Source organism: Ixodes scapularis, unplaced genomic scaffold (assembly GCF_016920785.2).
Source record: "Ixodes scapularis isolate PalLabHiFi unplaced genomic scaffold, ASM1692078v2 PGA_scaffold1__304_contigs__length_218370807, whole genome shotgun sequence".
Taxonomy (NCBI): Eukaryota; Metazoa; Arthropoda; class Arachnida; order Ixodida; family Ixodidae; genus Ixodes; species Ixodes scapularis.
In genome coordinates, this window is record NW_024609846.1 from 142,870,336 (window position 1) to 142,897,217 (window position 26,882).

At 43.5% G+C, this 26,882-nt stretch overlaps 1 protein-coding gene and 1 pseudogene across 1 annotated transcript; both read left to right on the plus strand.

Moving 5' to 3' along the window:
• The first annotated feature begins 229 nt into the window (after window positions 1–229).
• Window positions 230–1,508, plus strand: LOC115318409 (annotated as a pseudogene).
• Window positions 1,509–11,551: 10,043 nt separating this feature from the next.
• Window positions 11,552–16,299, plus strand: LOC115318431. Its single transcript, XM_029978147.4, has 5 exons — window positions 11,552–11,668; window positions 11,833–11,990; window positions 13,890–13,963; window positions 14,647–14,724; window positions 16,172–16,299. The coding sequence occupies exons 1-5, from the start codon at window positions 11,555–11,557 to the stop codon at window positions 16,297–16,299; spliced, it is 552 nt and encodes a 183-aa protein (XP_029834007.3). The 5' UTR covers window positions 11,552–11,554.
• Window positions 16,300–26,882: the final 10,583 nt, after the last annotated feature.

The following is a 26,882-nucleotide window of genomic DNA, read 5'->3' on the forward strand; positions in this document are numbered from 1 at the left end:
ACCCTCCTTAAGAATGAGGAGGAACCGCCTGCATATGATAAACTAACGTGTGAAGACGAGAGCTGAAGAGGCGGAGAGCGAAGAGGGGGTGGTGTGGGCTTTCTGGAGACTAGTTCAGGCCAGTGAGAGAGGCAGAGAGAAGAGTGTCGAGAACCCCTGTAGATATAAAAATAATAATAATAATAAGAGGGAAGTCGAACTCGAAATAGTGTACATTAAGACAGGGAACATGTCTGATGCTACAAAGCCGAAAACACTGGGCTACCTAGAAAACGATATGGAGGCACTGAATCTTCCCACCACCATACTACCTGCTGACTTTAATACGGATATCGAGGAACTGGACGAGAAGACTGACAAGACCGGTCGGGATATGTTAAGTTGGGTAGGGAATATGGGTTATGCATGGCGAACGGAACAGCGAGATCTTTTTTCAGTGGATAACATTTAGTTTACCTGAACTTTTTTGTGTTGATTTCTCCTGGAGAGTTCGCCATCTCATCGCCATCGAAATCGTCGGAACCTTCACGCCCCATTCCCCTCTCTGGCACCGAAATCGCCAGGGTGCGAGGCAGCTTCGAGAGAATGCGGTCACAATCTAACCCTGTGGTATTTCTGCTGCAGGTGTGTAACCGTCAAATATTTAAAAAAATGCAATCTGATTATCGTTACCCTGTAGCGCTGCCTTGCTCAGAAGTGCTGTGTTGTTTTATAGCTGATTGCTTTGATGCATTGTGCGCTTTGGTTCTACATCTGAGCGGAGATATCGAGCTTAACCATGGTCCTCGCACGGCTTCCGTAACTGAAAACCAGTGTAAGCAAATGGACGAAATGCTACAAATACTTCAGGATGTTAAAACCCGAACTCTCAAGTGTGAGGCAGGTCAAGCCAACTTAATCAGCTTCATTGACGAAGTATGGAAAAACCAGCAGTTGATGGAAAATGAACTAGCTGACGTGTATAGAAAACTCGTCAATGTAGAAACATATGCGTTGGAGCTTGACAAATAGCAGAGCTAGACAACTTAATCTTTCACAAAATATAGGAGTCCGATCCTGAAACATCGGCTCAGTCGAAGGAGAAGGAAAGAACGGCGTTGTCTTGAACCATGAACTTGCAGGTTGGCGCGAAATGTATTGCTCGGGTGCACGGAACAGGTGCCTTCTCTGCTAGCCGTTGTCGTCCGCTAATTGTCAAATTGGCAAACTTGAAGGCTTGAGATATTATGTTGAATTCAAAAGCAGTACTAAAAATAGCTGTGTTTGGGAAAACGAGAATTTTTCGCTGGCAACCGACCATGCACGACGTAAGCTAATCAAATTTACGGAGGGTTCGTATCTCAATATTGCCTTTACTTTGCATCATAACAAGCTTGATGTCGACAAAATGTATTCGTTTATTGTTTGGAAACTGACACTGCCGTTGAGTTTGGGGTCATCAGGACGCCGTAGCGGGCGCTTGGGCTAATAGGTCCTCGTCTAGCCCTACACAAACATCTTCATCATAGCCTATTAAGAGGAAACAAGGGATCTGGTCTACAATTTGAACAAACTTCGAGTAGTTTTACTAATATATAGCGTCAAAAAACCGTGACGCTCTGAATGCCGTTTATCATCTGCTGGTTTACTTATTCGTACAGCAAAATAGCTCTCTCCTAAAATCCGTGACAGCAAACTTTTTGCGTGTGGTAGTCTGTATGAAAACTTCAACTAGTCTTGAGTTTCTTTGTGTGTGCGTTAGTGCAAACCATAGACGTATAGTTTTGTGTGTTTGTTATAGACCGCCGAAGTATTCTGCTACCCCCCCCCCCCCCCCCCCCCCGTGAGTATACGACGTTCTTAATTTGATTTTAACCAGGTGTCCTGACTCTCGCGTCTTTCTTGGGAGATTTTAACTATCCTAGCATTGTTTGGACTGGTGTGTGTCCTTCTGTGGTCCCCAATTCTTCAGAATGAGTCGATTTGCTAAGTGTATACGTCGATTTCTGCCTAACTCAACTTGACACAAAGTCAACACGTGTTACAGCCACAACTGCCAGTTAGCTTTACCTTGTGCTGAATTCCTCGGACGATCTTGTTTCTAAAATTTCTCACCTTCTTGAGCTCAGCAATCGTTGTACATTATACATCACCTTAAATTTACCTATATACTTCGTTTCAGCTTCGGTATGAGCGCGGCCGATGTTATGAGCAGAAGGGCCAATCAAACAGCGCAAAAAGCGAAACGTCATGGCGTGCTCTCTGCAGTTGATACACTGTTAGCAAGTACCGTGTATTTAGCGAATATTTGGGGTGAAAAACACGCTATTTACACAAATTACCATAAATTTACACGTTGAGTAACGGATAATTGGTTCAAAAATCATGCGAGGTTGTAAAAAACGTGTTTTGGTTCGGGTATACACGCGTATCCGTGTAGCCGACTTCGAAAACACGCTTCACCCCCGACGACGACCGCAGCACTGCCGGCTATCGAAGCACCGGAATGCTTGGGAACACACCTAGAAAGGACCGTGGAGACAAATGCCGCGGAAAGAAACATGTCTCGGAGACAAATATGCACCAAAAGCAATTACGCCATGTCGCGGGACGGGGCGAACCACGCACTTACCGCGCTCGCTGCCATTCCTGTCATTGATTCTGGTCGATGGCAATGCGGCTTTCCTCATGTCGTCCATATTTGTATTTATTTTAGCGGTCTTGATAATATTGATAATATTTTCTTACATACCACAATTAACGTTATGGGCTTAATTACTCGTTCTAAAAAGCTAAAATGGATATAAAAAGCGTGCCCTCGATCTGAACACGTGATATTGCAGTTGGTTTCGTTTTGGCTTCAACCCTTCAACTGCAAGCGAAGGTGCGGCCGCTTCTTATGCATCCTCCTCAGAATTTACGGCGCTCCGTGGTGGCCGCCGTATTGAAAATGTATGCCAGTTGCTGCATCTGTAGGTCACCTTTAAGTTAGATCTGACTGAGAAAATCTGGCCACGGCGCAACGCCGATGTACGCTGGAAGCTAGAGCCGGTTTGCTTTCGCGACTTTTGTTAAGTAGGTAAAAATCTGGCAACAACGCGCGTTTAGCATGGCTTTTTTTTAACGTATAGTGAACGTAGTGATTTTTCTTTATTTTGGGAAGAGACGTTGGTGCATTTATTATGGTACAATCACTTGAGAGTTGAGAAATTGGAGAGCGAGCGAGCTTTCTCAACTTTGTCTCTTTCTCTCTGGCACTGCCCTGTTTCAGTTTCAGTAGGCATATCTACTAGCAGGTACAAACTGCTCTAAAGCAGGTAAAAAACGGGAAGCTTAGGACGGTGCGGACTCCGTGTTTCGCGCTTTTCGCAAGGTGGCGGGGTAAATGCTTTTGTGAGGTATGCGGAATATGCAAGCAATTTTGTTATGCCCGTCGTTTGCGTCTCTCCAGCAAAACAAATAAGATGATCTACTACAAAGGCGGAGTCACAAACCGAGATTTACGATAGCAGTGCGTTTGCTTCGGTGATCTGTGTAGCTGTATTTTACCCTGCTCTCTGCAACACCGTGTCATGACGAAGAGCTAGAACGGTCACGGTTTGTGCTGGCCTCCCGGTTGACAGAAACCCGCGTCGCCCGCATTGGCACCGAGTGCGCTTGGGCTGTTGATGCTCAAGCCTTTCATCCGCGACTTGTCGCCAGCTCATCCTGCTGCTCAACGGTAAGGAAGCGACGAGAGTAACCTCGGAAGTGAATGTAAATCCTCGTTCAATCAGTTATCTGGTGTCAAAGTGTGGAATATGTCCAACGTGTACTGAGGGCGGGAACTACGAGCGTTTTGCCTTGCTTTTATAACCGAAACCAGACCAACGAGATAACTGCCTTGCGTACTCCAAAATGACGGAAGCAATAAGTTTCAACAGGTCGAGTACGTCACCGGGGATGTAAGCGAGACGGTGCACACTGTTTAAACGCTTGCAGCATCCACGAGTGGTACCAGGAAATTGACGTCAACAGAGAAGGAGCTCGCGATTCAGCATAATGCAGTGCTACGGGCCCGTGTATCTTCAAAGCTCGGGGTGGTGGCAGTATAAAAAAAGACGCACCAGCGCCCCACACCAGTGTTCACAAATAACACCGGTCACAAACTCCCAAGCCCTACCGCTTTACTCGACACCGACACGACATACGACAACAAACTGCAACAAAACGCCCCAAAAGTGAAGGCGTCTGCTCCCGTACTGCAACTAGCGGAAGTGAAGTGTTGGGCGGATGTCCTTCACAAAAAATATATAAAAAATGCTTTGCGCAAGGATCATTTTCATTTATTATTGTATACGTAATGACAAAATCCCAATAATTTGTTTTCCTATCTGATTGAAGCTAGTCGGACTACTCATAACTAGGGGTGTCGCGAACTTTTGTCGAACCAGATTTTTAGGTCAAACTTTCGGGGTTCGAATGGTTCGTCGAACCGGTTCAACGAACGTTCGACCTTTTCACCAGATTCGACCGGTTCGACTTTGTGGACAGTGTGGCCAGACCTTGATACAAGCATGTCTAAGTTTGGAGAATATTTTTTTTAAAAAAAGGGTTATTTTATTTTATAAACAGTTGCAATTAAAATGAACTAATTCTAATCACCGAAGAAGTTAATAACTTAATTATTTTGTACTGTATTAAGTGAAATAACCAATCAGCGCTGCCATTAATTAATTTCTTAGCCATCACCATCCAATCCGAAGCCAACTGGCCAGCCTGTCGCGCATGCGCACACGAGTCGAACCTTAATACAAGGTCGTCGAATTTTTCACTAAAAGTTGGAAAAAATCGAACCTGGTCGAACTCGCACCTCGGCCGGTTCGCGACACCCCTACTAGGGGTGTCGCGAACTTTTTCTCGAACCGGATTTTTAGGTCGAACTTTCGGGGTTCGACTGGGTCGAACCGGTTCGACGAACTTTCGAAACTTTTCACCAAATTCGACCGGTTCGACTTTGCGGACAGTGTGGCCAGACCTTGATACAAGCTTGTCTAGGTTTGGAGAATTTATTTTTATGCAGAAAGTTATTTTATTTTATAAACAGTTGCAATTAAAAGAAACTAATTTTAATCACCGAAGAAGATAATAACTTAATTATTTTGTACTGTATTAACTGAAATAACCAATCAGCGGTGCCCTTAATTCATCCCTTAGCCATCACCATCCAATCCGAAGCCAACTGGCCAGCCTGTCGCGCATGCGCAGATGAGTTGAACCTCAATACAAGGTTCGTCGAAATTTCCACAAGAAGTTCGAAAAAGTCGAACCTGGTCGACTCGAATCTCGGCCGGTTCGCGACACTCCTACTCTAAACCATCTAAACAACGCCCCCTTGGCCCATGTTTCCTATAAATATTTGGACGTTCACATTACTTGTAACATCTCCTGGAAACTGCATGTTGAATAAGTTATCAATAACGCTAACCGCATGCTAGGTTACCTGAAAAGAAACTTTGCTCTCGCACAGTGAGCCTTAAAATTAACACTGCATAAATATCTCGTTCGCTACAAATTAGAGTATGCTTCTTCTATCTGGGACCCCAGTCAGTCTTATCTAACTAATGTACTGGAAGAGGTCCAAAACCGTTGTGCCCGTTTTATTCTAGGTAACTATCACCGCACTGCAAGTATAAATAAGCTCCATGAAAATCACATGGTACCTGCCTTACTTCTCCCTCCGACGTAAAGTTGCTCGTTTATGCCTTTTTTCACAAAATCTACCATGCTAACGCGTACTTAAAGCAAAGTTTTTTTTTTCATTCCATCGTTCTACATCGATCATCACCTCAATGTTGGAATTTGCATATGTAACACTAACGCATTTTTACAGTCATTCGTCCCTAAAACTATTTTGCAATGAAACCACCTTCCGGCTTTCGTAATTTATATTGTTTATAGACTGTGGAGATTCCTGTGGTCTGCCTTCCCCGATGGCTGTGATAACGGTCACGGGTCAGAACGCTCGGCCTCCTTAGCCGTGAGTTCCGCCCTGTTCGTGAAGTGGCGAGTCCCCTGTCTTGGAGGATCCTCCTCTCACTCTCTCACGGGGGACCTTTATATCCGAGCGGGGGAAGGGAAAGAGGAAGTGAAAAGCCCACACAAAATGGCACCCAACGTAGGGCCACGACTTCCTTTATCGTGGTCGTGGCTCCTAACCTCCGTCCCCTTGTCCGGCCTTTGCCAGCAATTTCTTGCCTATGATCGCCCCGTACCACGAATGTCCTAATCTCACCACTTATGGTTGAGCGATTAATGCCGAGTCGGCAACCCGCAGTGCCACTCCTTTGAGCCAGCGAAGTGTAACTCGTACGCGCGTTCCTGCTTTGAATTGGCGTGCGTCAAGCTAAAATTCGTTGTTGCGGGAGACACTTTGTTCTCCGTGCTTGAGGCGAACCCTTCACTTTTGCGAAGTGTACGCAACCAACATCTTGTCCTGAAGGAAAAATCTATATAGAAGTTTCGATGACGTTTTGAGAACGGGTTGGACTTTTATGTTAGGCGAGGAGCGAGGCTTGGCAGAAAAGAGTAACGAAAGATCAGCAGTACAATCTGGGAATGTAAATATGCGCGTGTTTCTTTGACTCTGAGTAGTCGCGGACACTCAGTTAGGGTCACACGCTACGCCCGCCAATAACGTAGATAAGTAGCTGGTACTGCTACTGACGGGCTCAGGGAGCCGGGCCGCGCAACCGTCGGCGTCGAGAAGCAGTTTGCATACTGTTGACGCGCAAGCTGTATTCACGGTGGGTACTACACTGGGCGCGGAGGGTTTTCTTCGGAAAATATTTGTATCTGCTTGATTCCAACGTACTCCTGCAGCCTGTCGTTGTTTTCCATGAACGACACTAGTTTTTGCTTTCATGGTGGTCGGCGCTACGCGGTCTGAGGCGTACTGTGACAGTATCTGGGTAGACAAGTGACTCTAAGACTTTCGGAGGCTATATTGTTCTAAAACCCGGGCGCCATGTAGTCGGAGCGCCCTTTGGCGATATCTGTGAGACCCGCGTGATCCAGGAGAAAGAGTGACTCTAAGATACTCAGCAGTTATGTTGCTCTGAAACCTGGCGTAGCCTTTTGTGTCGTGGAATGAAAAAGAAAGTATATTGCACTCGGGGTTCAAATTTTAAAATACCAACTTCACTGTCTCACAGGATTTTAGCAAAGCACTTCAAGATAAAAGACTATGTTATGGGATTTTTTTTAAAGAAAAAAAGGTTAAAGAAGGCTAACAAAGTCTTTCTGTTGTATGATAAGCTGATCGTGAATAAGGAACCGTATATCTGGGATACTGAGCAAAAGAAGGCGGTCCTGGCGCTTGACAACAGACATGTAAGATCACAAGAATGGCATAGCCCTTTCGCTCATACGAGTTCTGATAATGTTTCAATATCTTCAAGTACTCGCCCGACAGTTATGTTGATAAACTGCCGGAGTCTTAAAAATAAAGTAGACGAGTTTTTCTGCTTAGTGGTGGCAATACAGCCATGCGTAGTTATGGGCACTGAGTCGTGGCTCGATGACTTTGTGCTTAATAGCAAAGTATTTCCTACGCACCTTGCAGTCTATCGTAATGATCGCAATGCGCATGGCGGTGGGGTATTTTTATTGATAGACTCACGGTGGGCAAGCAGTGAGCTTCTAGTTTCGCCAAAAGATAATGAATCTTTTTGCACTCTAAAAAAAGTTTGTGTGTCACCTTTCACGCACAATCCTCGGAGAGCCAATCACCGCAACTTACGGAGGCAGCTCAGCGAATGGCAATGCCGAAACATATGTTTAGACCAAAAAACGCAGTCTGAGTTGTGACATTAAGCAATGCAAAACGTCACGCTTGAATTGCTTAATGCCAGGACTCAGACTGCGTTTTTTGGTCTAAACATATGTTTCGGCATTCTCATTCGCTGAGTTCCCTCCGTAAGTTGCGGTGATTGGCTCCCCGAGTGTTGTGCGGGAAAGCAGACGCACAGGCTTTTTTTAGAGTGTGGTGCCGCGTCCAGTTGCCCAAAGAAGGCACCCTTGTATTAGGCACTTACTATCGTCCCCCAACAGTAAATAATATCGATGAATTTGGTCGAACACTATCCACTTTTTCTGATAGTTCTGTTGTTGCCAGGAGGGGACTTTAATCTTCCCAATATCAATTGGACAGGCACTACGTATACTTGTGATGACAGTTCTACCTTGTATAATTTTTTTAATAACCTCTTTATTTAATTTGCTCTAAACCAATTCGTACTCTCACCAACAAGAAAAAACTGTATTCTAGATTTGTTACTGACGAATAACCCTAGTATCATTTCAAATATCTTCATAATTCCTTTTATAAGTGATCACAGTGCAGTTGTATGTGAATTACCTTTGAATAAAGTAAACAGGACGTCAAAGCCTCCAAGCAATGTAATGATGTACGCACAGGGTAATTACGAAAAACAAACAGCGCAAGGACAAGGACAGAGTAGAAGGCGGTAGACACACACAGCGCTGTGTGTGTCTACCGCCTTCTACTCTGTCCTTGTCCTTGCGCTGTTTGTTTTCCGCTAATATGAATGACCAACTAGCCCAATCGTCAACAATAATTACGAAAGTATTTCGTTAGAGCTCTTGGCATATTGCCACGCGCGTTGCCTACTTGGCCAGCTGCGCGCCCTTACTTTTCAGATCTCAGTAAAGAGTGCGACGTTAAAGAATAATGAAAAACTTTTAAGCATAAACTTAAGGTGCTCGCTGATTCTCACATATCATCCAGGACTATTAGGGAAAAAAATAAACATAAACCAAAGATAAATGCTACAATTCGAAATAAAATAAAACGTAAAAGTCGGGTTTACTAATAATACAGAAAAAATCCGTCCGATATGTTAAAACAAAAACTTGAGGAGATAACCGCAAATCTTACATAAGATATCCAAGAAAGCAAACTAATTTTCTACAAGTCTTTTGAAAACAAATTAAGAAATGATCCTACTGAATTCTGGATATTCCTCAAGGTAAATAGTAAAGAAGATACTTCAATTCCTGGTTTACCGAAGGATGGCAACTTAGTCAACAGTTATATTGAAAACGCGGGATGTTTAGCACATACTTTAAAGAAGTTTTTCATCCCGCGCTCTTGGAATTATTCCTTCTGTGTCTGATAGAATAGCAAGAACCGTTATGCCAGAATTGATAATAGGAATGGACGGGATTATAGCACTTTTAAGAGACCTAGATACTTCAAAGGCATATGGACGAGATGAGCTCTCGCCCGTGATTTTTCACAAATGTAGGGAAGAAATTGCAAGATACTTACATATAATTTTTATAAAATCACTAAAAACTGGCATAATTCCCGATGGTTGGAAAAAAGCAAACGTAAATCTAATTTTTTCAGTTAGGGTCAAGACAGCTTGTTGAAAACTACCGTCCAGTGTCTCTGACATGTGTCGCGTGCAAACTCTTAGAGCATATAATATATAGCTCAATATTTCACTTTCTAAGTTCCAGTAATCTTTTTTCTCTTTCCCAACATGGTTTCCGTCGAGGTTATTCGTGTGTAACTCAGTTAGCTGTATTTACACATTACCTTTCAAATGCCATTGACAACAAAAAACGAGTAGATTGTATATTCTTGGATTTCTGTAAAGCTTCTAACACGGTGCCACATTATTTGTTATTGAATAAGCTTACATTAATTGGAATCAATGAAAATATTATAAATTGGGTTGCTGAGTATTTATCTGGGCGAGAACAAAGTGTTGTACTAAATGGTCAAAAATCTTCACCCGTGCTTGTAACTTCGGGGGTGCCCCAGGGAAGTGTACTGGGGCCCTTGTTATTTCTTATATTTATTAACGACATTTACAAGGGAATACAGTCAAATATCAAGTTATTTTCTGAGGATTGTGTATTATACAGAGTTATAGAAAATGACGCAGACGTCTGTATGATGCAAAAAAAAATTAGAAATGTTAGAACGCTGGTGCGATCATTGGGAAATGGGCTTGAATATAGAAAAGTGCAAATACATGTGTTTTACACGATCTATAGTTAGCACGGCTACATATAAGATAAAAATTGATGAACTTTAGCAGGTATATAGACACAGGTATTTGGAAATCAATTTTTCCATTGATCTAAAATGGAATGACCATATAGATAATATTGTAGCAAAGGCAAGTAGGATGTTTTTTTTCTATTCGGAGGAATTTTAAGAATAAATCTCGTAGAGTAAGACACACCTTATATTTTTCTTTTATTAGACCAATTTTGGAGTATGCCTGTGTTATCTGGGATCCGCCTCAGTGTTACCTAGCGAATAAGTTAGAGAATTCAAAATCAGACATTAAGGTTTGTCACATGCGAATATAGTCTGTACTCAAGCTGTACAGAATGAAGAACAGACTGGGTTGGGACTTTCGTGGACTTCGGAGAAAGTGTATGCGGTTAAAATGTTTCCACAATATAAATCATGGGGAAACAGGCATTGAAAAGGGTCTTTACCTTTTCGAACCACACCATGTATCTTCAAGGCGAAATCATTCTAAGATGGCGGCAGAGCATCGTTATCGTACTGACTGTTTTGGTTATCCATTTTTGTTCAAACCGCTCGGGAGTGGAATGCCCTTCCGGAAGAACTGATAACTGTTATCAATAATGACGTCTTTTATGACAGACTGCAGAGAAGCGTGCTCAAGTGAACATGTAGTACTGAATGATTGTCTATTGCATTACTAAAAATGTATTTTGAATGCATTTTTCTTTTGTTCCCCCTTGCATAATGCCTAACGCAGGTATTTGTGCAAATAAATAAATAAATAAATAAATAAATAAATACACCATTTTTCCTAACAGTGTGGAGACCGGTGTTTCAATCGCGAGGCTGGAGACGCGCCTTCTTTTTGTGGTCTTCTTTGTTTTTATCTTGGAATCCTCGAAATACCTCGAGCAGACGACGGAGGAATCGTAAGAATCACAAAGCAACAAAGCATCTCGTTCTTGTGAACTCAGAAAATATTGACAGCGCTACAATAATAAAATTAAAGACGTTTACAGAGCTCTGTGCTGCGAAGTCAAAGCGCAGCAATTGAGGTATTTTGATTTTGCGATATACCGTTCTAAAGAATTTGAGAAGGATGTATATATATATATATATATATGTACAAATAATATAGACGACTCACCTCTCCTCTTCCTTTCCTCCTCCTCCTGAGTACCCTCCCACTCTGCTCTGGTTACGCCGACGCCACAAAACACGCGAACGAGCGCGAAGAGCTGCGCTCTAAAAAAAGAACTCACGGTCGCCGCAACGGCATTGCCGTCATTACCGACGCCGATGTTGTTTACCCAAAGCCGACTTCCCGTCATGTGCGGGGGAGGAGCTTAGTCAAAATTGTCCCCCACCTGCTCTTCCGTCTTCGCTCCTCCTTTCCCATGCGCAGAAAACGAAAATGAGCCCACTAGCGAGGCGTATAAAATCCAGTGAGGTGAAAGCTGACACTTAACCGTTGTAAACAGAGATTCAAGTTCGGTAGAAGAATATCAACCATTCAGAACGATGGTTTTTGCTCTGCTCGCCATAACGGCTCTCCTCGTACCTCATAACACCTACGCAACCATTTCATACCCTGAACAAAACCCGGCGCTTGAAGAGTACCAGAATGAATCTCCGGTAAGTTAAGAGAAAGCAATGTAAGCAAGAATATATTTGGCAATATTCTCTAGTATGTCCACCTTTAGTTACTGTGCCCTAGACTTGGCCAGAAAAGTGCCTGTCCAAAACCATCACAAAGTGTACATAAGTCTTTTTATTTTGACCACGATTCCACATTGCAGTACTTTCCTCTCGAAGAGACATGGTACATGGTGTACAGAAACTACAAGACAGATCCGTTTTTTGGTGACATGGCTAAATGTGTCAGATTCCGAGAGACTGATCCCGGACAAAATGGCGCTTACCCAATCATTGTCGAGTATGATCCAAGCTTCTCAACGTGAGCATGCATCTTAAATTAACAACCTTCTTTCAAATTTGTTTTGATTTTTTGAAAATCGGTGTTGCTTTATAATGTGGAACCACAATGGCTAATACCAACTTGCAGTTTATTGAGAGATGTTTTTTTTTTCAGTCTCGCCTGCTGTGGTTTTAAAGTGAGGGTGATTACTGTAATACTAATGAAAGATGAAAAAAAATGATTTAATACAAAAACGACGTGTAAATGTTGATAACCGCTAGTAACAAAAAGATATTGCGGTCGTTCGTATTTCGCTCCCCACAACAACGGTAGCCGCGATTTAAGTGTTTTGTTTCCAGGTAATTGATTGAGGTCACGTGGTTCGTAGGCAGCGCTTGCAGTACAGGATACGAGGTGGACGTGATGGTGTCAATCGTCTGCCATAGAGAGACTGTATTACAGAGAGCGTCTAACTGCTCGATCAAGGTCACGGGGTTAATGGGCCGCGTTTGCAGTACGAGCCGCGGGGAGGTGACGAACGCGTTGATCGTCTGCGAGCGTCCCTGCCTTTCCGCCTGCCTTCCTCCTCGCCACACGACAACGCAGCTCAAAGCATTTGCGGCTAATCGGCGCGGAGGGAGGGTTGTCCGCCATTAAATTGCAAACAATCCCCATGGTTTGAGATGGACCTTCTGCACAGTCTAGGCTCTCCAGTCTACAAGCGTCTCCAAGCTTGGCTTAACCTCTCTGTCCGCTACCCTCGTCGCCACTCAGCAGTGCACGTTTGCGCATGAGAAGCCCATTTGTGCAGGAGCCGTCCGCCATTAAACTGCAATCGCGTTTCACGGTTCCGGCTACCCCACCTCTTTAATAGTAGCGCTCTAGCAGTTTTCAGCGACGTACTTGTCACTTCGGGTGTTTAGAGTGCACCAATTCAAGTGGACATCACTAACACGTGAGACGCAACAGGGGTTTGCGTTGCCTTCTTTCTTCCAGACCGACATATATGGGCTCCGGTGTAAAATCTATAACTCGTCTAAGATATCGTTTGTCTTAATGTTCGAACCTCAACCGAATGTGGGCACTCTCGTGTGCACAAAGCGTTCGACCAGGTTGCTCGCACGTGCCAAACCGTCTTTAGCCATTTTCAGCGCGAGGCGGCGAAGTGCAATCGCCAGGCGAGCGGCCCTCGGCCGCTGATTAAGGGCCGGCGCAAAAGTATGCGCGGAGAGTCGTGTGAGTTGCGGGAGTGCTGAACTGGTGCTCGTGACGTTATCCGGGGCAAGTAGGAACAACAAAAACCCGAGAAGTTGGGATAAAAGTCTAAATTTCTGCAACATTTTAGAGCGCAGCTCTTAGGCGCCCGTTTCCGGCTTCAGCGGCGGCGCCGTCGGCGTCGCCTTCGCCATCGGTGTAACCACGCGGTGCATTATGGGAAGCGTCCCATAATGCACCGCGCCGAATCTTCACGCGACGTTTCTTCGCGGTGCCGAAACGCCGCTCGCGAGGTTTCGGCACGGTGACGTTTCGGTTGAAGTCACGTGCCGAGACGCCACCGTGACTTCCACCAAAACTTCACGTGATATTTGGGCACCGCGCCGAATCGTAGCGCGACGACGCGCGTTTCGCGCGTGAAATAGGGAGAAGGAGAGGAAGAGAGGGTACGAATGAGGAGGAGGGGCATACCCTCTCCTCAATAGCCTCCTCTCCTCCTCAAGAGCTGCACTCTAAATCGGCGTTACAAAAAGTTGTAAACGTCTTTCAGTATTTAACTTATTCCTATTTTAGACACAACATTGGGTGTAGTTTGATTCTTTTTGGCTATGGGCAGTCCATTTGAAAGTGTGGTCTGAGTTAAAAAGCTAAAAAGAGAACGTCTGATTACTTCGCAAGATCAAGTTAAATTACTTACGAGAGCGTTGGTGCTTTATATTCCAGTAATATAACAGTGACTCTCAGCTTATCTCAGGGATATACACTCAAAAACATATTGAACTTTCAACCTCAAGATCGTGAGTATTATTTTCTTCAAGTCCCATCTTCAACGAGGACTATCATTGCGAACTAAAGGGCTAGTTGTTTGTATAAAAATGTTCATAGAAAGAAATCATTCTCTGAAAAGCAAACTTTTTAAAGAGAGCAAAACTTAGGACTCTTTGGGAAGTCACATCTAGTGCATGGAGTAGCGTTGGACTTGGGACTTTCGTCAGAAGTAGAAACAACTAAAATATAGAAGCCCCGTGTGTACGAGCCAAAATGTCATTGTTTTGATTGTAGGCTTGAAATTAATATATCTACACCATTGGACCTTAAACAAGACTCGATAGCCTGAATTAAAAAAAGAAAAAAATATATTCTTGTCCTTAAAGATCGCGCATGAAGTATTTAATGAATTTATGGGCAGAGACTAACCCTTGACATTCTTTCAAATAGAAGTGCATAATAAGCCCAGAAAATAACGCCGTAAATCATCCCAGAATACGAGATATTCTAATAAAGCATGTTTCAGTTATTCACTTAAGTTTACTTAAATAAAGAAGATTGAATATCCAACTGTGATTATATGTCACATACTTTACTTGGCATGTTCCTATCGACCTTTAATTTTTTTAATTTTTGTTCGGTGCTCCAGGTGAATAGAAATACATTATTAACGGGAACTTGCGATGACATTTCCTTTTGTGTAATTTCCCAGAGGATATCTCCGTGCCGACTTACTCAGCGTACAAAGACGTCGAGAAGTGCGATGTACTCCGCATGCCATACGCAGGAGGTAAGACCTTTTCTTTTCTTTTATTTAGTATTAGGTACCCGAGTTGTTATTCCTTTTTTGAACAGCATTACGCTGCCCGTATAACACTGTCTTTCATCTTCGTAGTCGTTCTGCAGGGTGCTCAGAGGTCTACAATACTTTTTGCGGGAATCATTGACATGATCAGTTACGAACTTTTAGAAAATTAAAAGAAAAAAATACAACTCGCTTGCTGCATTTAATAGTTTTATTCAACGTAAGTATTAAGAATTTTCTTGTACTAGTGCAATTCCGTGCTAATTATTGTGCACCTCAAGCGGTCATATCCTGCCGGGATGTTGAACCCGACCCGAAGTCGAAGGAATGACCGAATCAGAAGCTACATATGAAAAGAACAAGCACAAGAGAGAAACTGAAATTTGATATTTCATGCTGAACGAGTACCTGAGAAAATCGCACTTGTATATCACGGTTACCGGATCACACTGAAAAGCGGTTCGGAAATATCTGTGCTGACTGGGAAGTTACGGGCTACCAAAATTACAATGTATACATTCAGATAACTGTCCGCGTGTGCACCTGTCTGCATAGCGGTCAGAGGTGTCGGAAATATTTGGGAGATGGGGGAGGCGAAAAGGGGGGGGGGGGGGGGGGGGGGCGACTGCGCCGTATTGTTTGTATTACATTTTTTAAATACCTAGAGGTAGGGGGCGGCCTATCACCTCCCCCCTTTCCCGCCTTGTTCCTACGCTACTGATAGCGGTAACATTTACTTTAAGTGAGGTATCTTATGAGTATTTAAGTGAGGTATCTTATGAACCGCTCTGCTGTAATTCGCTCTCTGGACTTCTGTCTTCGACAGGGGGCGATCCCGCCACTTCAGGTAGACACGCCCATCTCTCGATGTGCTCCGAACGTTTCGGCTTCCAAACAGCTCTGACGTCAGTGGCATATTCATGGTTGATGCCGTGAGGAGAGTATAAGATTTCCGGAGAAGGCGAAAAACAGACGCCGATGATTAACTTCATAAACCAATGAATGAATGTTGCCGCTGGACATCCGCGTGTTCATTGGTATACCTTCGGTCCTACTGAGCGCAGTGCGCCTCTAATGGCCATGTTTCTCCCTAATGAAACCTCTCCCACAACGTGACGGATGACTTTTTACTAGAGCTATCAAGGGACCATGCTCTAAATATGAAGCTACTAAAAACGACCTTGATTAATTATATGTATGCATTGTGGAAACCTTTTGCGATTGATGGGACAAATAGTTAATTTAACGGGATTTTCTCCAGTTTCTACATTTCTTTACATTTCCTTTTTTGTGATATGTAAATAAGCCTGATTATATTTATATGGATTAACTATAACTGATCAGACATCTTTCAGGTGAGGTACTTTAGAACTGTAAGGGACGTTGTGGTATGCATAACGTTCACTAGCTGACCCATTTTTGAACCCTGCAGATGGGGCATGTGCCCTCCTGATCCCTAAAAGTCAACTGGGAAATCACGCGGTGTGCTGTGATTTCATCTTTGATCTCCTCTGCGGTGCAACCCCGAAGTTCAACATCTCCGACAGCAACTGCCCTTAGAGGGCTTGGTGCCGCCTTATACACCGTCTAACGGTTCGGCTGAGCGCTGTTTATACATGCGTATAACTAATGATAATAAAGGAGATTACAAAAAAAAAAATTGAATCCACTCTTTTTTTTTTTTGCTTTGCTTCCTCGCCTAATAATATTTTTGTTTTTTTAATGAATCTGATAGAAAGTAGATCTTGGTAACAGCCGCAACCTCTGAACTACTTGGGATTTTCTCGTCTTGGGTTAGCAGCTTAGACTCGCACAGAGCTTGTTTCACTTGGACGGCTATAATTAATACAGCGTTCAATGTTACTTTTCATGTGAGAAATAGCCTCTGGCACTTTCTTGATGCTGCGTTTTACAGCGATAGCTGTTATTGTCCCTTTCCACCACTGGAAATGATGTTAGTTGTTGGGATTGCAGTTACAGTGGTCCAAGTAGTTGGTTGTTGATGTGTTAGCTGGGACTGTCGTTTTTGATGTTGTAGTTGACGATGTAGGGCGTCCATCGTCGAGGTTGCCAACTCCTAGAAAAATATCGCCCGCCGCCCGCGGGAATGGAATCTGAGTTCACTGCGTGCGAAGTGGTCACGTAACCACTAAGCTAGACCTGATCTTTTCTTACATTTTTATATCCGGTTGTTTTACTACTTCAACACGTCACGTAGTATTTACAGAATGGCACAAAAAGTAGTTCTGGACCGTTGAGGGACTAAACTACTGATTAATCATTTAATGCTTTAATCGTGATTGATTTTTGTAAAAGGTTTTAATCTGTAAAATCTTGACGAACGAGAATGATGTAAAAATTAAACGCTTTCACTACGCAGGCGTGTACGAAAAAGTACACCCGTATGAAGGGCAAACGTTACGTAAAAATTTTAGTCTAAAGTAAACTGTAGGGGTGTGATTTGTAACTCCGGACAAGCGCAGAATGTTACACCTGTCCTTGCTACTTCAACGCCGCGCGAGTGTTCGTTCAGATCAGCAAAGAATATTGTGAAGAATCAAAGGAGACCACTCTTGCCGAAGAACATCTACAAACCCCTTTGGCTCATGCAGCTGAAATAAGGATCTGTAAAAGTGAGTATTTTTGAACAGTTGTCAACTACACATCGATACGGACTCATAAACGAAATTGTATATGGCACAAAGGCAAAAACAAAAGTAAATTTTGCGTTGTACACAAATGATGCATAGAAATGAACAAGAACCATTATATATTAATTAATTAATCGGTTAAGTAATGGCGTATATACGGTTTAACATTTGTATTCGACGCTCAAAAAAAGTAATTAGTTACTTTGAAAGGAGAACTCACGTAGTGCTTTCTAAAGGATTACTTATTCAGTAACCCCTTAGCAAATTACTGGTGTTACGGGATCATTGGCAAGATATCTTTTCCAAGTAACGGATTAGTGGCCATGTCTAGTACTAGAACATTGACGGGCTCTAAATTGCTTTAAATATTTACAACCTTTTGAGATGATCATCCTACTTTGCCGTGCTTACACTAACGAGGTTGGGTCAAGGATAATGCTAGGATCAGGTTAAGAATTGCACCTTTATTAACAATGGTCCTATATTCCTCACAACCTCGATCTTAGCACATAGTTTTAATACTGTGTGTCCGCCCTTAGTTACGTCAGCCCAATATTGTGCATTTATAGCCAACATCTCGAATATGAAAGCTTTCGTAGATATGTTGGCGAAGGTTTGATGGCAGTTAAATATTATTGAACGAGATTCAAAAAACATTTCAATGTCGTGATTACCTACATAGCTTGTTGAGAAATATACTGTTTTTTTAGGCTTAACATTTTGGTTTAAAAAAGGCCTTGACGGTTACAATTATGCGGTTTGTGCAAGTGATTAATGCATCGAGGGGGACATTGTATAAAAGGCTGATGGTAACGATCAGTTTGTTAATAAATAAAGTTTTTTTAGTAACTTTTCTGTTAGTGAAAATAGACATATGGTTAAAATTAGACGCTTGGTGAGCTTCATAAAAAACCTCTCAATCAGTAATTTTTAGAAAGATTGAACCCATGAGAAACGAAGTAATAGGTTAAAATTTAACATCATGCAGCAGGAGTATAAGGCTATCTGTGCGATAACGCGCCGGCGTGAGTTTTCCATCTCTTATTAAAGCTCCAGCCTTGGTGCTGCTGCACGAGCAGTACGTTTGGGGCAACACCACGCTCGCCACCGGCTCCTAGCATATCTAGAAAAATATCGATTTAATGGTTTAGGAGCAAGTTTATAATTGGAAGAACATCACAATGTAAGAGTGAATGAACAAATTTTACCTTATTAGCCGATAGATCGTTACGATTAGCCCCCTTTACCGTACCTCCTGGCCGTATACCTCACCTGCAGAAACTGCATAAGTGTAGCCTTTCACGGCTTTTGTTTTTAACAAATTTGTTATAGTTAGAAAACCCTGTGTTTTAATTACCATACTCACAATTGTTTGCACAATATTTTATAAATTCTCAGGGGCCTCTGCACCCCTCATTAAAAAAATCTGGGAAAAACTTCCAGTGACATCCGGTGAAAACTGGTAAAATTTGACCCGTTTTCGTCCGAAACCAGCGTAGTTTATCAGTCTTTGCTGAAAGCTTGGCCGGCAGCCACTCGCGGTTACCAGATTTTGTTGTAAGTTTCAACGGCAGCTACTCTCGGTTACCGAATTTCGCTGGAATTTTTACCGGCAACCACTCTCGTTTACCAGATTTCGCTGGAAGTTGGACTGGCTGTCACTCGTTTTCCCGTTTATCGAACTTCACTGTAAGCCTACACGAGAAGAACGACTAAAGCCGAGACGAGCCGGGGACTGGGCGTGTAATTACGGGCGCGTCCCCACGCATTCTCTCCCTCGCGATGGGTGCGTGTGGAAAACGTGAGGGGGTCTTTCTGTTGTTTCTTTTGAAGAAAACCATTTTTTGTTTCGTCAACGAGCGCCAACTGAACGCACGGCAACGAACGGACGCTCAGTGTCGTCTTCCCGTTCCATTTGTGCTACCTGTATCTTTCAGAGAAGCTGGGTGTGCGGATAAGGAAAAAATATATTTCAGTGCCCCGTTGCTTGTGACTCTTCGTCCGTCCGGCTTCAGAAGCATCCAGCGAGCGAAAAAGACGCCCGAGTCACCGCTGTGACCGCATCAGAGACGACACCCTGACTGTGCTCAGGATTTCTCAACGGCGGCAGATTTTGCTTGCGGATTCGCGATTTTCGCTAAACGTGCTACTGACAGTTTGTGTGCGTGTGTCCGTGCGGTGCACCTGCTAGACTTTATTAGTTGAACTACCGTCCATCTAGGAATTTACCCAGCGGAATTTTGATCACCATGAAAGATATTTTCTTTTGCGACAAAGAACTCGGTTCTTCCTATTTGGTCTGATTACTTTTGTTTACAGCTGTGCAAATTATTCCACTAGTATCGATCCTGTGAAATAAAGACATGGAACTTTCAGGTCTACTTGACTAATCGTTTTAATTGTTACCGAATCGACTAGCATCTGGTAACCACACACCTCCCACGTTTCACAGGCTTCTTCCTAAATGTCTTCCGTTGACGTCCGAAAAAGAAGAAAAAAAAACACAGTAAGTTCCGGTGGAAGTGCAATAACATATTTCAATGTTTGATATATAATGTGTTAGAAACACATAGTTACTTAAGTCTGTTCCAAAATAAAAAATTTGCTTAAGGCTCTCCCAAATCACCTAGACACGTCGATCAAGGATTAAAACGCGGTAGACGATTTGCAAACTACATTTGAGATAATTAGTGGGTGCACTTACTTTAGATGTATACTTTTAAGGTGATCAGCTCTTTATTCATGTTGACAAATTTTCAGCCTATAATTAAATATATTTTTATTACCATCAATAAATTTGTTTGCGCGTAGTTCACATAACTACTTGACAGCGACACAGGACTGCGATCCTCGAAAATACGCCAGCTGGTAACATTGTCTGAGGAAACAGGTTTTTTCGTTTGCTGTTTCGCGGTGTGAGACCCCGGGTATGCCAAAATAAATATATGTCAAATGAAATATCTGAAGGCAAATACACGAAATGCGCAGAAAGAGGAAGGTAATGCATGGGTATTCTTCAAACGAATCCGATAAACAATGATTTACTGCAAAAAGCACTGCATAGCGATGTAATTATATTCTTACTCACACATAACTTACACGAAAAACAGGCGAAGATTCTTGTAATCCTTACATAAATCACATTTGGGCACCACCGTGCATGAATTCGAAACTTCGCTAAGTACTGCCTCGGGAGGCTGATGGTATATTCGGTTTTACATGCCCTTGTTTCAAGACCTCAATTTACAACTCAGTGCTTGATGAGTCATTCGGTTCAACATTTTATTAGGCTGTCGTATATCATCTTCATACTGCTAATATATACTGCACAACCTTTTCTAGTGTTGCGAACATCGCATTTCACCAGAAAACTGAACTGCTTTACATAATTTGCACGTTAAGTGACTGAAGCATATGCTGGTGGTCATCGCGATTTTTTTTTGCTGAAAGAATAAAATTTGGTGGTGAAAAATGCACGCTGCAGGAGATTGTCGCTCAGCGCACGCCATTTATTTGAGAGGTATGAATTATTTTTGGTTGGTGCAGCGTCGTCAAGAAAGCCGCGAGCGTTTGGTACCATGACAACGCGCTTTCTGGCCAGAGTGTTTTTGCAAATGAAGCTTCCGGAGCCAGGCTTTCTGGTCTGTGCTGAAGATGCGGGCGGCACAGGAACCTTTGCAACAAAATATGTTTCTACAATATCCCCCCCCCCCCCCACACACACACACATACTCTCCACACACACACACATTCTTTTTTTGATTCTCCTCCAGATAATACGTCTTATTCCCGAGAAAGTGCTTCTTGCGTTTAGGGGTATTAATTCGAAAAATTATGTTTAACTTAATAATAGCAATGTTCCGTTGATTTCATTTTGCAGTTTGAGCAAAATACGGAGGCGGTCGGAGCTTGGGGAAAGACTTGAGAACGACACACCTGTGAGACCTGCATAGGCTGCCAAATTTCGACTATCACTCTCAGGCCACTAGGATTTTTTTCTTTTCAGGTATCTTTCCCCTACACAATTTTAGTGTTAGATAACGCCAGATTGATCCCAGGTAGCACACTTGCTTGGTTTAGATGGAGCCATGGTTGGCACTTAGTTGTGATGGCTTGGCCACGACTGCCCAGCCATTTACGTCTGTATGCCAGCCTGGCGTTTCACAGTCTTTCCTTGCCTTAGAAAGCCACGGAACTGCCAGGGAACGTCTTCCCTGGTTGACCAATCAATTTCCTTGGTCATTGATGGCCAGTGTAAACAGGCCGCGGCCAGTATATGATGTACCCTGGCTGTCTATTGACTTTCCTCGGTCAGAGATGGCCAGGGTAGCAATGCCTCTGCCAAGCTTTGGGGTTCCATGGTGGTTCGCAGGAATTCTTTGGTCCGCTCAACACAAGCAACAGCCAAAATTGGGGCATGTTGCCAGATCGAAGATAGGGTGAGCCAAGGATTGTCAGGGAATTGCCGCTATGCAATGTTCCGTCGCTCAAGCTCGTATTTTATCAGACCCAGAATGCCCGCTGAAAACCACTGTTACTCTATAGTTCGTTTAACTTTTTCCGTTTTTTTTAATTTGTATGAGCGTTATCTTAACATATTTTTGGTGCTTTCTGGCACGAGCCCTCGCAGAAGAAAGCGACGTTTGAGTGCAACAAGTCTGTTTTAGCTAGAGACATAAAAAAGAGCACGTTTTCCTCATTGAAAAAGAAAAAAAAGCTATTTGAAAACAGCTTGGACATGAACAGGCCACACCCGAAATGAACTGGTTGTAGTGGAATTGTACCGGACAAATTGGAAATCAAACTGTGGAAATTGGTCCCACTCGAACTTTATAATTTTCCCGCTTTTTACCGCGGCCTTTATCCACCCTGGCTTGCACGGAGAAGCCCCTTCAAGCGCAAGTGCCCGAGGCGGGGAGCGTCCCACGTGAGGTTGGAAAAGCGCGGGAAAACTCCCGCACCCTCCAGATGCTCCAGATGAATCACGCGCCTGGAATGCGCCAGTGCCCCGGGACCGGAGATGACGCAGTCTCCCCGCGCACAGCGCGGACGCCTTGAAAGAGAAGAGCTGCTCACGTGCAAGGACAGGGAGCGCGCGTGCCAATCAGCGCGGCCCTCGTGTCCGTTCGGAGCGCCAGTTTTGAAACAGCGGCGGCGCAATTCCGGAAACAAAAAAAAAAAAAGAAAGCCGGATCTGGCATTAGTCGCGCGGACTTGGGCAACTTGGGTCTTCGTTCGCGCTGCTGTTCTGCTTTGGGAGGTTACAAGTTGCTGTGTTTGAATATGATAGTTTCCCGGTGCCTTGAGTGCTGCCTCTGCCGATGGTTCCTGTGGCTGATGACGTCCTCCGCCTGAGTTCCACTCGCTCGTGGGCGAAATGGCTGCATCCCAGAAGGGCGTGTTCGAAATTCGCTCTGTCCTCATTGCAGCGCGGGCACTGGCTGTCTCTGTCTCGGCGCCAGCGAGCCAGGTAAGCAGGCTCGACCATTTGGATTCATTTTCATAACCCGGTAGATGTGAAACTGAACCTTTTTGCAACCCAATTTGGAACGGCCATGCTAGTAATACAACCGCCAGTGTATACATTCAGCTTTAGAGATCCTCTACCGCAATGGTTAACCACTGTGGTAGACGATCCTGCTGTTTTTGTCCCTTCCTGCCTTCCTAGTCTGTCGTCCGATATGCAACGTAAAGGCTGAACCGCATGTAAGCGATTAAGCGAGTGACGAGAGTCAGCGACGAGCGGCGGAGATTTCCCACGGTCGCTTGTCGCATCGCTCGGTTTTTGGATTTCTAGAAATCGTCGCTCATCGCCTTGGTCGCTTGCCACCGTCGCTTTCATGCGGTTTGCCGCGTCGCGCCAGTGACCGAACGACAGTGAACCGGATCGTCGTCGCTTGTCTCGAGGCTCGTCAAATCGCTTACATGCGGTTTCTACTTAATTGCCGCAAGACTGGCACCATATGTACGGTTGGCACACGCTTCCATATTCCCTCTCCTACTGTTTATGATAGTGCATATTTTAGAACAGACGGGCGCAAATAAATCTGCCATGGTTCTAATTACTGATGTTTATTCTTATTTCAGATGCCCTGGGGTACTATGTTAGCCACCACCGGAACCCCGACACTCATGAAGATGTGGATAATCTCGCCAACCGCCTGGGACACATGAATAATATCATGCCCATTTTTCTTTTTTTGCATTGTACATATGTTTTTATGTTCATTTTGGCGGCCTGCAGTATGTATTTTTTTGTGGAAATAAATTGAATTTTATTAATTTACGACGTGTGTTGTCAATATGACCAGTTAAACTGGTTTAACTGCATGGTGGATTTCTATTTTCTAGCCAAGCTTGGCTGACCACCCGGCCACTAACCTAGCCCATGCTGTATATACAATAAAGAGCCAAGCCTGGGGTACCTAGGAGCTTCCCGCCTGGCCCAGGCCATAATTCCAGTTGTGAGCCAGTCCATGGCTACACAGGGAACTGGCGGTTGTTGCCAGACTGGCATACCAGAATGGGGCTGCCTAGCGCCATGGTGCAAAACAATCTAGGCCCAGTGAAACTTCCCCGGCTACCCAGTCTGGCTCAAGCTTGAGCCGGTCGTAATGTGCTGCTTGGGATAAGTCACAGTTCGTCTTTTCAATGCTTCCATTACTGTGGAAAGCTTTCTGAGACAGTTCAGCAACAACAAAAACATGCTTGAGTGCCCCCACGATGTGTAGATGTGAAATGGATGGCGCAACATTTTCTTAATTTGACTAAATACTGCTAATAACTAATCCCTTACGACTATAACTTGCAAAAACACCGATTACGTTTCCTCTTCGTGCAATGGCAGACGCATAATAAAAACGAAACAGCTTTCCCCTCCTTAACTCGCAATTAAGAGAAGCGGTCAGGTGATCTGACGCTAATTATATACCGTCACTTTTCATCCACAGCCGGGCTAGAGAGCGGCATTCCTTGCGGCATTTGTTTTAAATTTAGAAGCAATGCGAGTCCTTTTCCCCCGGGGAGGTGCGACAACGTCACCCTTCCGAGTACAGCCTGAACCACCCTGAACAACTGCTCCGACCACCGTGAATGAAACTGGGTGTGAATGTACTCATACGAAAAAACTGCAGTGGGCTGATAGAAATACATTTGACTTCACAATCAGTAGACGTTCGTTTTTGGAAATTGTTTTTGAGACAACAAAGAATTGTTTTGCGTAAGTCCCTGAAGGCAGGCGATCTTTACGCACGCAGCTCTAACTAGTCGTGAAATCCCTCCAATTCAACACCGGGGCCAAGATGTCAACACAGTGAGATTATGATGTCTTGATAGAACATATTAAAGCGCTGTGAGAGGGATGAGGTCGCAGCGACTCTACCGAGCTGCGGTGGCAGAGACAAACTACCCCCGTTGTGAGGGCCTTAAGAAAGCGTGACTTTTTATTCTAGCCCGACTGTGGTTCATCATAGCCACGCGCTGGGGCTGACAAAGCATAAAGCATGGGCAGAGGTTCATACATCTCATCTTTGATTGAACAGGAACCTTTACAGGAATGTGTTGGCCATGCCGCTTGTCATGAACACAAGCATTGACTCAGGCTCATGACAATCGAATACGTCGTGGTGTCATGTGACATGTGGAGCAAAATCGTGATGTCACGTGGTGTCAGGGTTTCAACGACGCTAATGAATCTGGTGACATTTTTAATTAAAATGGACGACGCTGTGAGTCCCGTGACTACGTGACGTGACATCATAGGGCCACGTGATGTGACATTACTTGACAGCATGTTCTGACACCATGACGTCACGGAACCACGTGACACATATTTAATTATAGTGCCAATACAAAAGCGCATTCATATGTAACAATTTATCAGTCATTGCGGTTTTGTATATGACGATTCGCTTAATGCGTACAGCAAGTAGTCTGCTTCTTGGGCAGGAGTTGCGGTAACCTCAGAATGACGCTGAGCTACGACTGGCTTTCATTGAAAGGAGAGTCGGTAGACCTCAAGGCATCCAGCGTTGAGGTCTACCAATATAGTTTGCAAACAACCCATAAGAGCTCTGCGTCCTGGCATCATAGCAACCCCTGTGCAAGAAACACACGAACTTGCGTTGCGCATACATAGAAATACAGGTGCTAATATTTTATCCTCAAATATTCATTTCGGGGTTCTAACAAAACTGCAAAATAAAAAATGCCGTGAACTGCTCTGAACTGGATACCGTTATATTTTTTTCCGGTTCAGTTCCGGTTCAGTTTCGAGATGGCGACAAAGATTTGATTCGCGCTTTCGACATTCTGCGCTTTCGACGTACAAAATTTCGGTTAAAATTAAAGTGATAATGATTTAGAATTAAAAACAATATCAGGTAGGATTAATCGATTATAAAAAAAAACATACTGTGATAAGAAATTTCTTTGCATTTGAAAGTCATTGTTTTGATTACAATTTTGATTTTAATTATATAGATCATAAACACCCGAACTCAAAATCAAGGTCGTAAAATATTATTTTGGCCAGTTGCTGAGCTCCTGAAAAGAACGAGTTTCTGAAGGGAAGGTCGCCCATGTACTGCGCGGCGACAGCGAAAACAAACTCATAACTCCTGCTACTTTTTTAAATAAATTTTAACTGATCCCACGTGTGCTCAGTCTAACAAAGTTGGAATACTGATATTTTCCCCCTTAACCATCTGGGTGCGGCTTCAGTGGAGCCTGCTCCAGTACAGAGGCGTACGTCACCTGCTTGTTTTCCAAAACCGGGGGACTGGAATAGTCTTCCTTATGTCGTCACTCTTTCAAAGCCGATCTTGTGCAAATAAAGTTGTTAATTAAGAGCTGATTTCTTAATGGGAAGTTAATTTGGGAAATTTTGTATTTTTAATATTTGTTCTGTGGTACTATCTGACTTATTGAGTTAGAAAAATAACACTTAATTAACCTGAGTGTCTCACTTTTTTTAAATTTTTTCTGTAGTTTTATTTTTAGTATTGACAGTTCATTTGCATTATTGTTATATACATGTGAATATATATATATATATATATATTACGACGTGTCTTATTACTTCTTACACTTTTTGTGTGCATGCAGTTGTCAGTTGTGTATTACAGTTTTTTCGAGCTTCTTGCTTCTCACCTTATTCAATGGTGCATTAGTATAATCACTTTGTCATGAGTAAAGCGAAATGCAACGAGTAAAAAGTGAGACTACGCCGGTGCTTTTTATCAAACATATGACCACTTTCATTCGTGACGTATGTCAATGGTATGATAATGCGGGTTATTGTATTGGTCTTCCAAAACAACTCTGGATGCGGTCTTGGACTCTCTGGGGATCACGCGTGGAGGACTGCATCGTTGGACGCCCAACAACAGTTTGCTGGTCCTCGGACTCAGCAAAAAGATAAAACACTGTGTTTATATCTTTAAGCCGATTACTCGTACGCAGTACTGCTTAATTTTACGGATCTAACCTATT

Coding starts and splice junctions, on each gene's coding strand:
- LOC115318431 (XM_029978147.4), top strand. CDS start 11,555: ATGGTTTTTGCTCTGCTCGCCATAACGGCTCTCCTCGTACCTCATAAC. Junction 11,669..11,832: donor AGTACCAGAATGAATCTCCG/GTAAGTTAAGAG, acceptor TCCACATTGCAG/TACTTTCCTCTCGAAGAGAC. Junction 13,964..14,646: donor GAACTTTCAACCTCAAGATC/GTGAGTATTATT, acceptor GTAATTTCCCAG/AGGATATCTCCGTGCCGACT.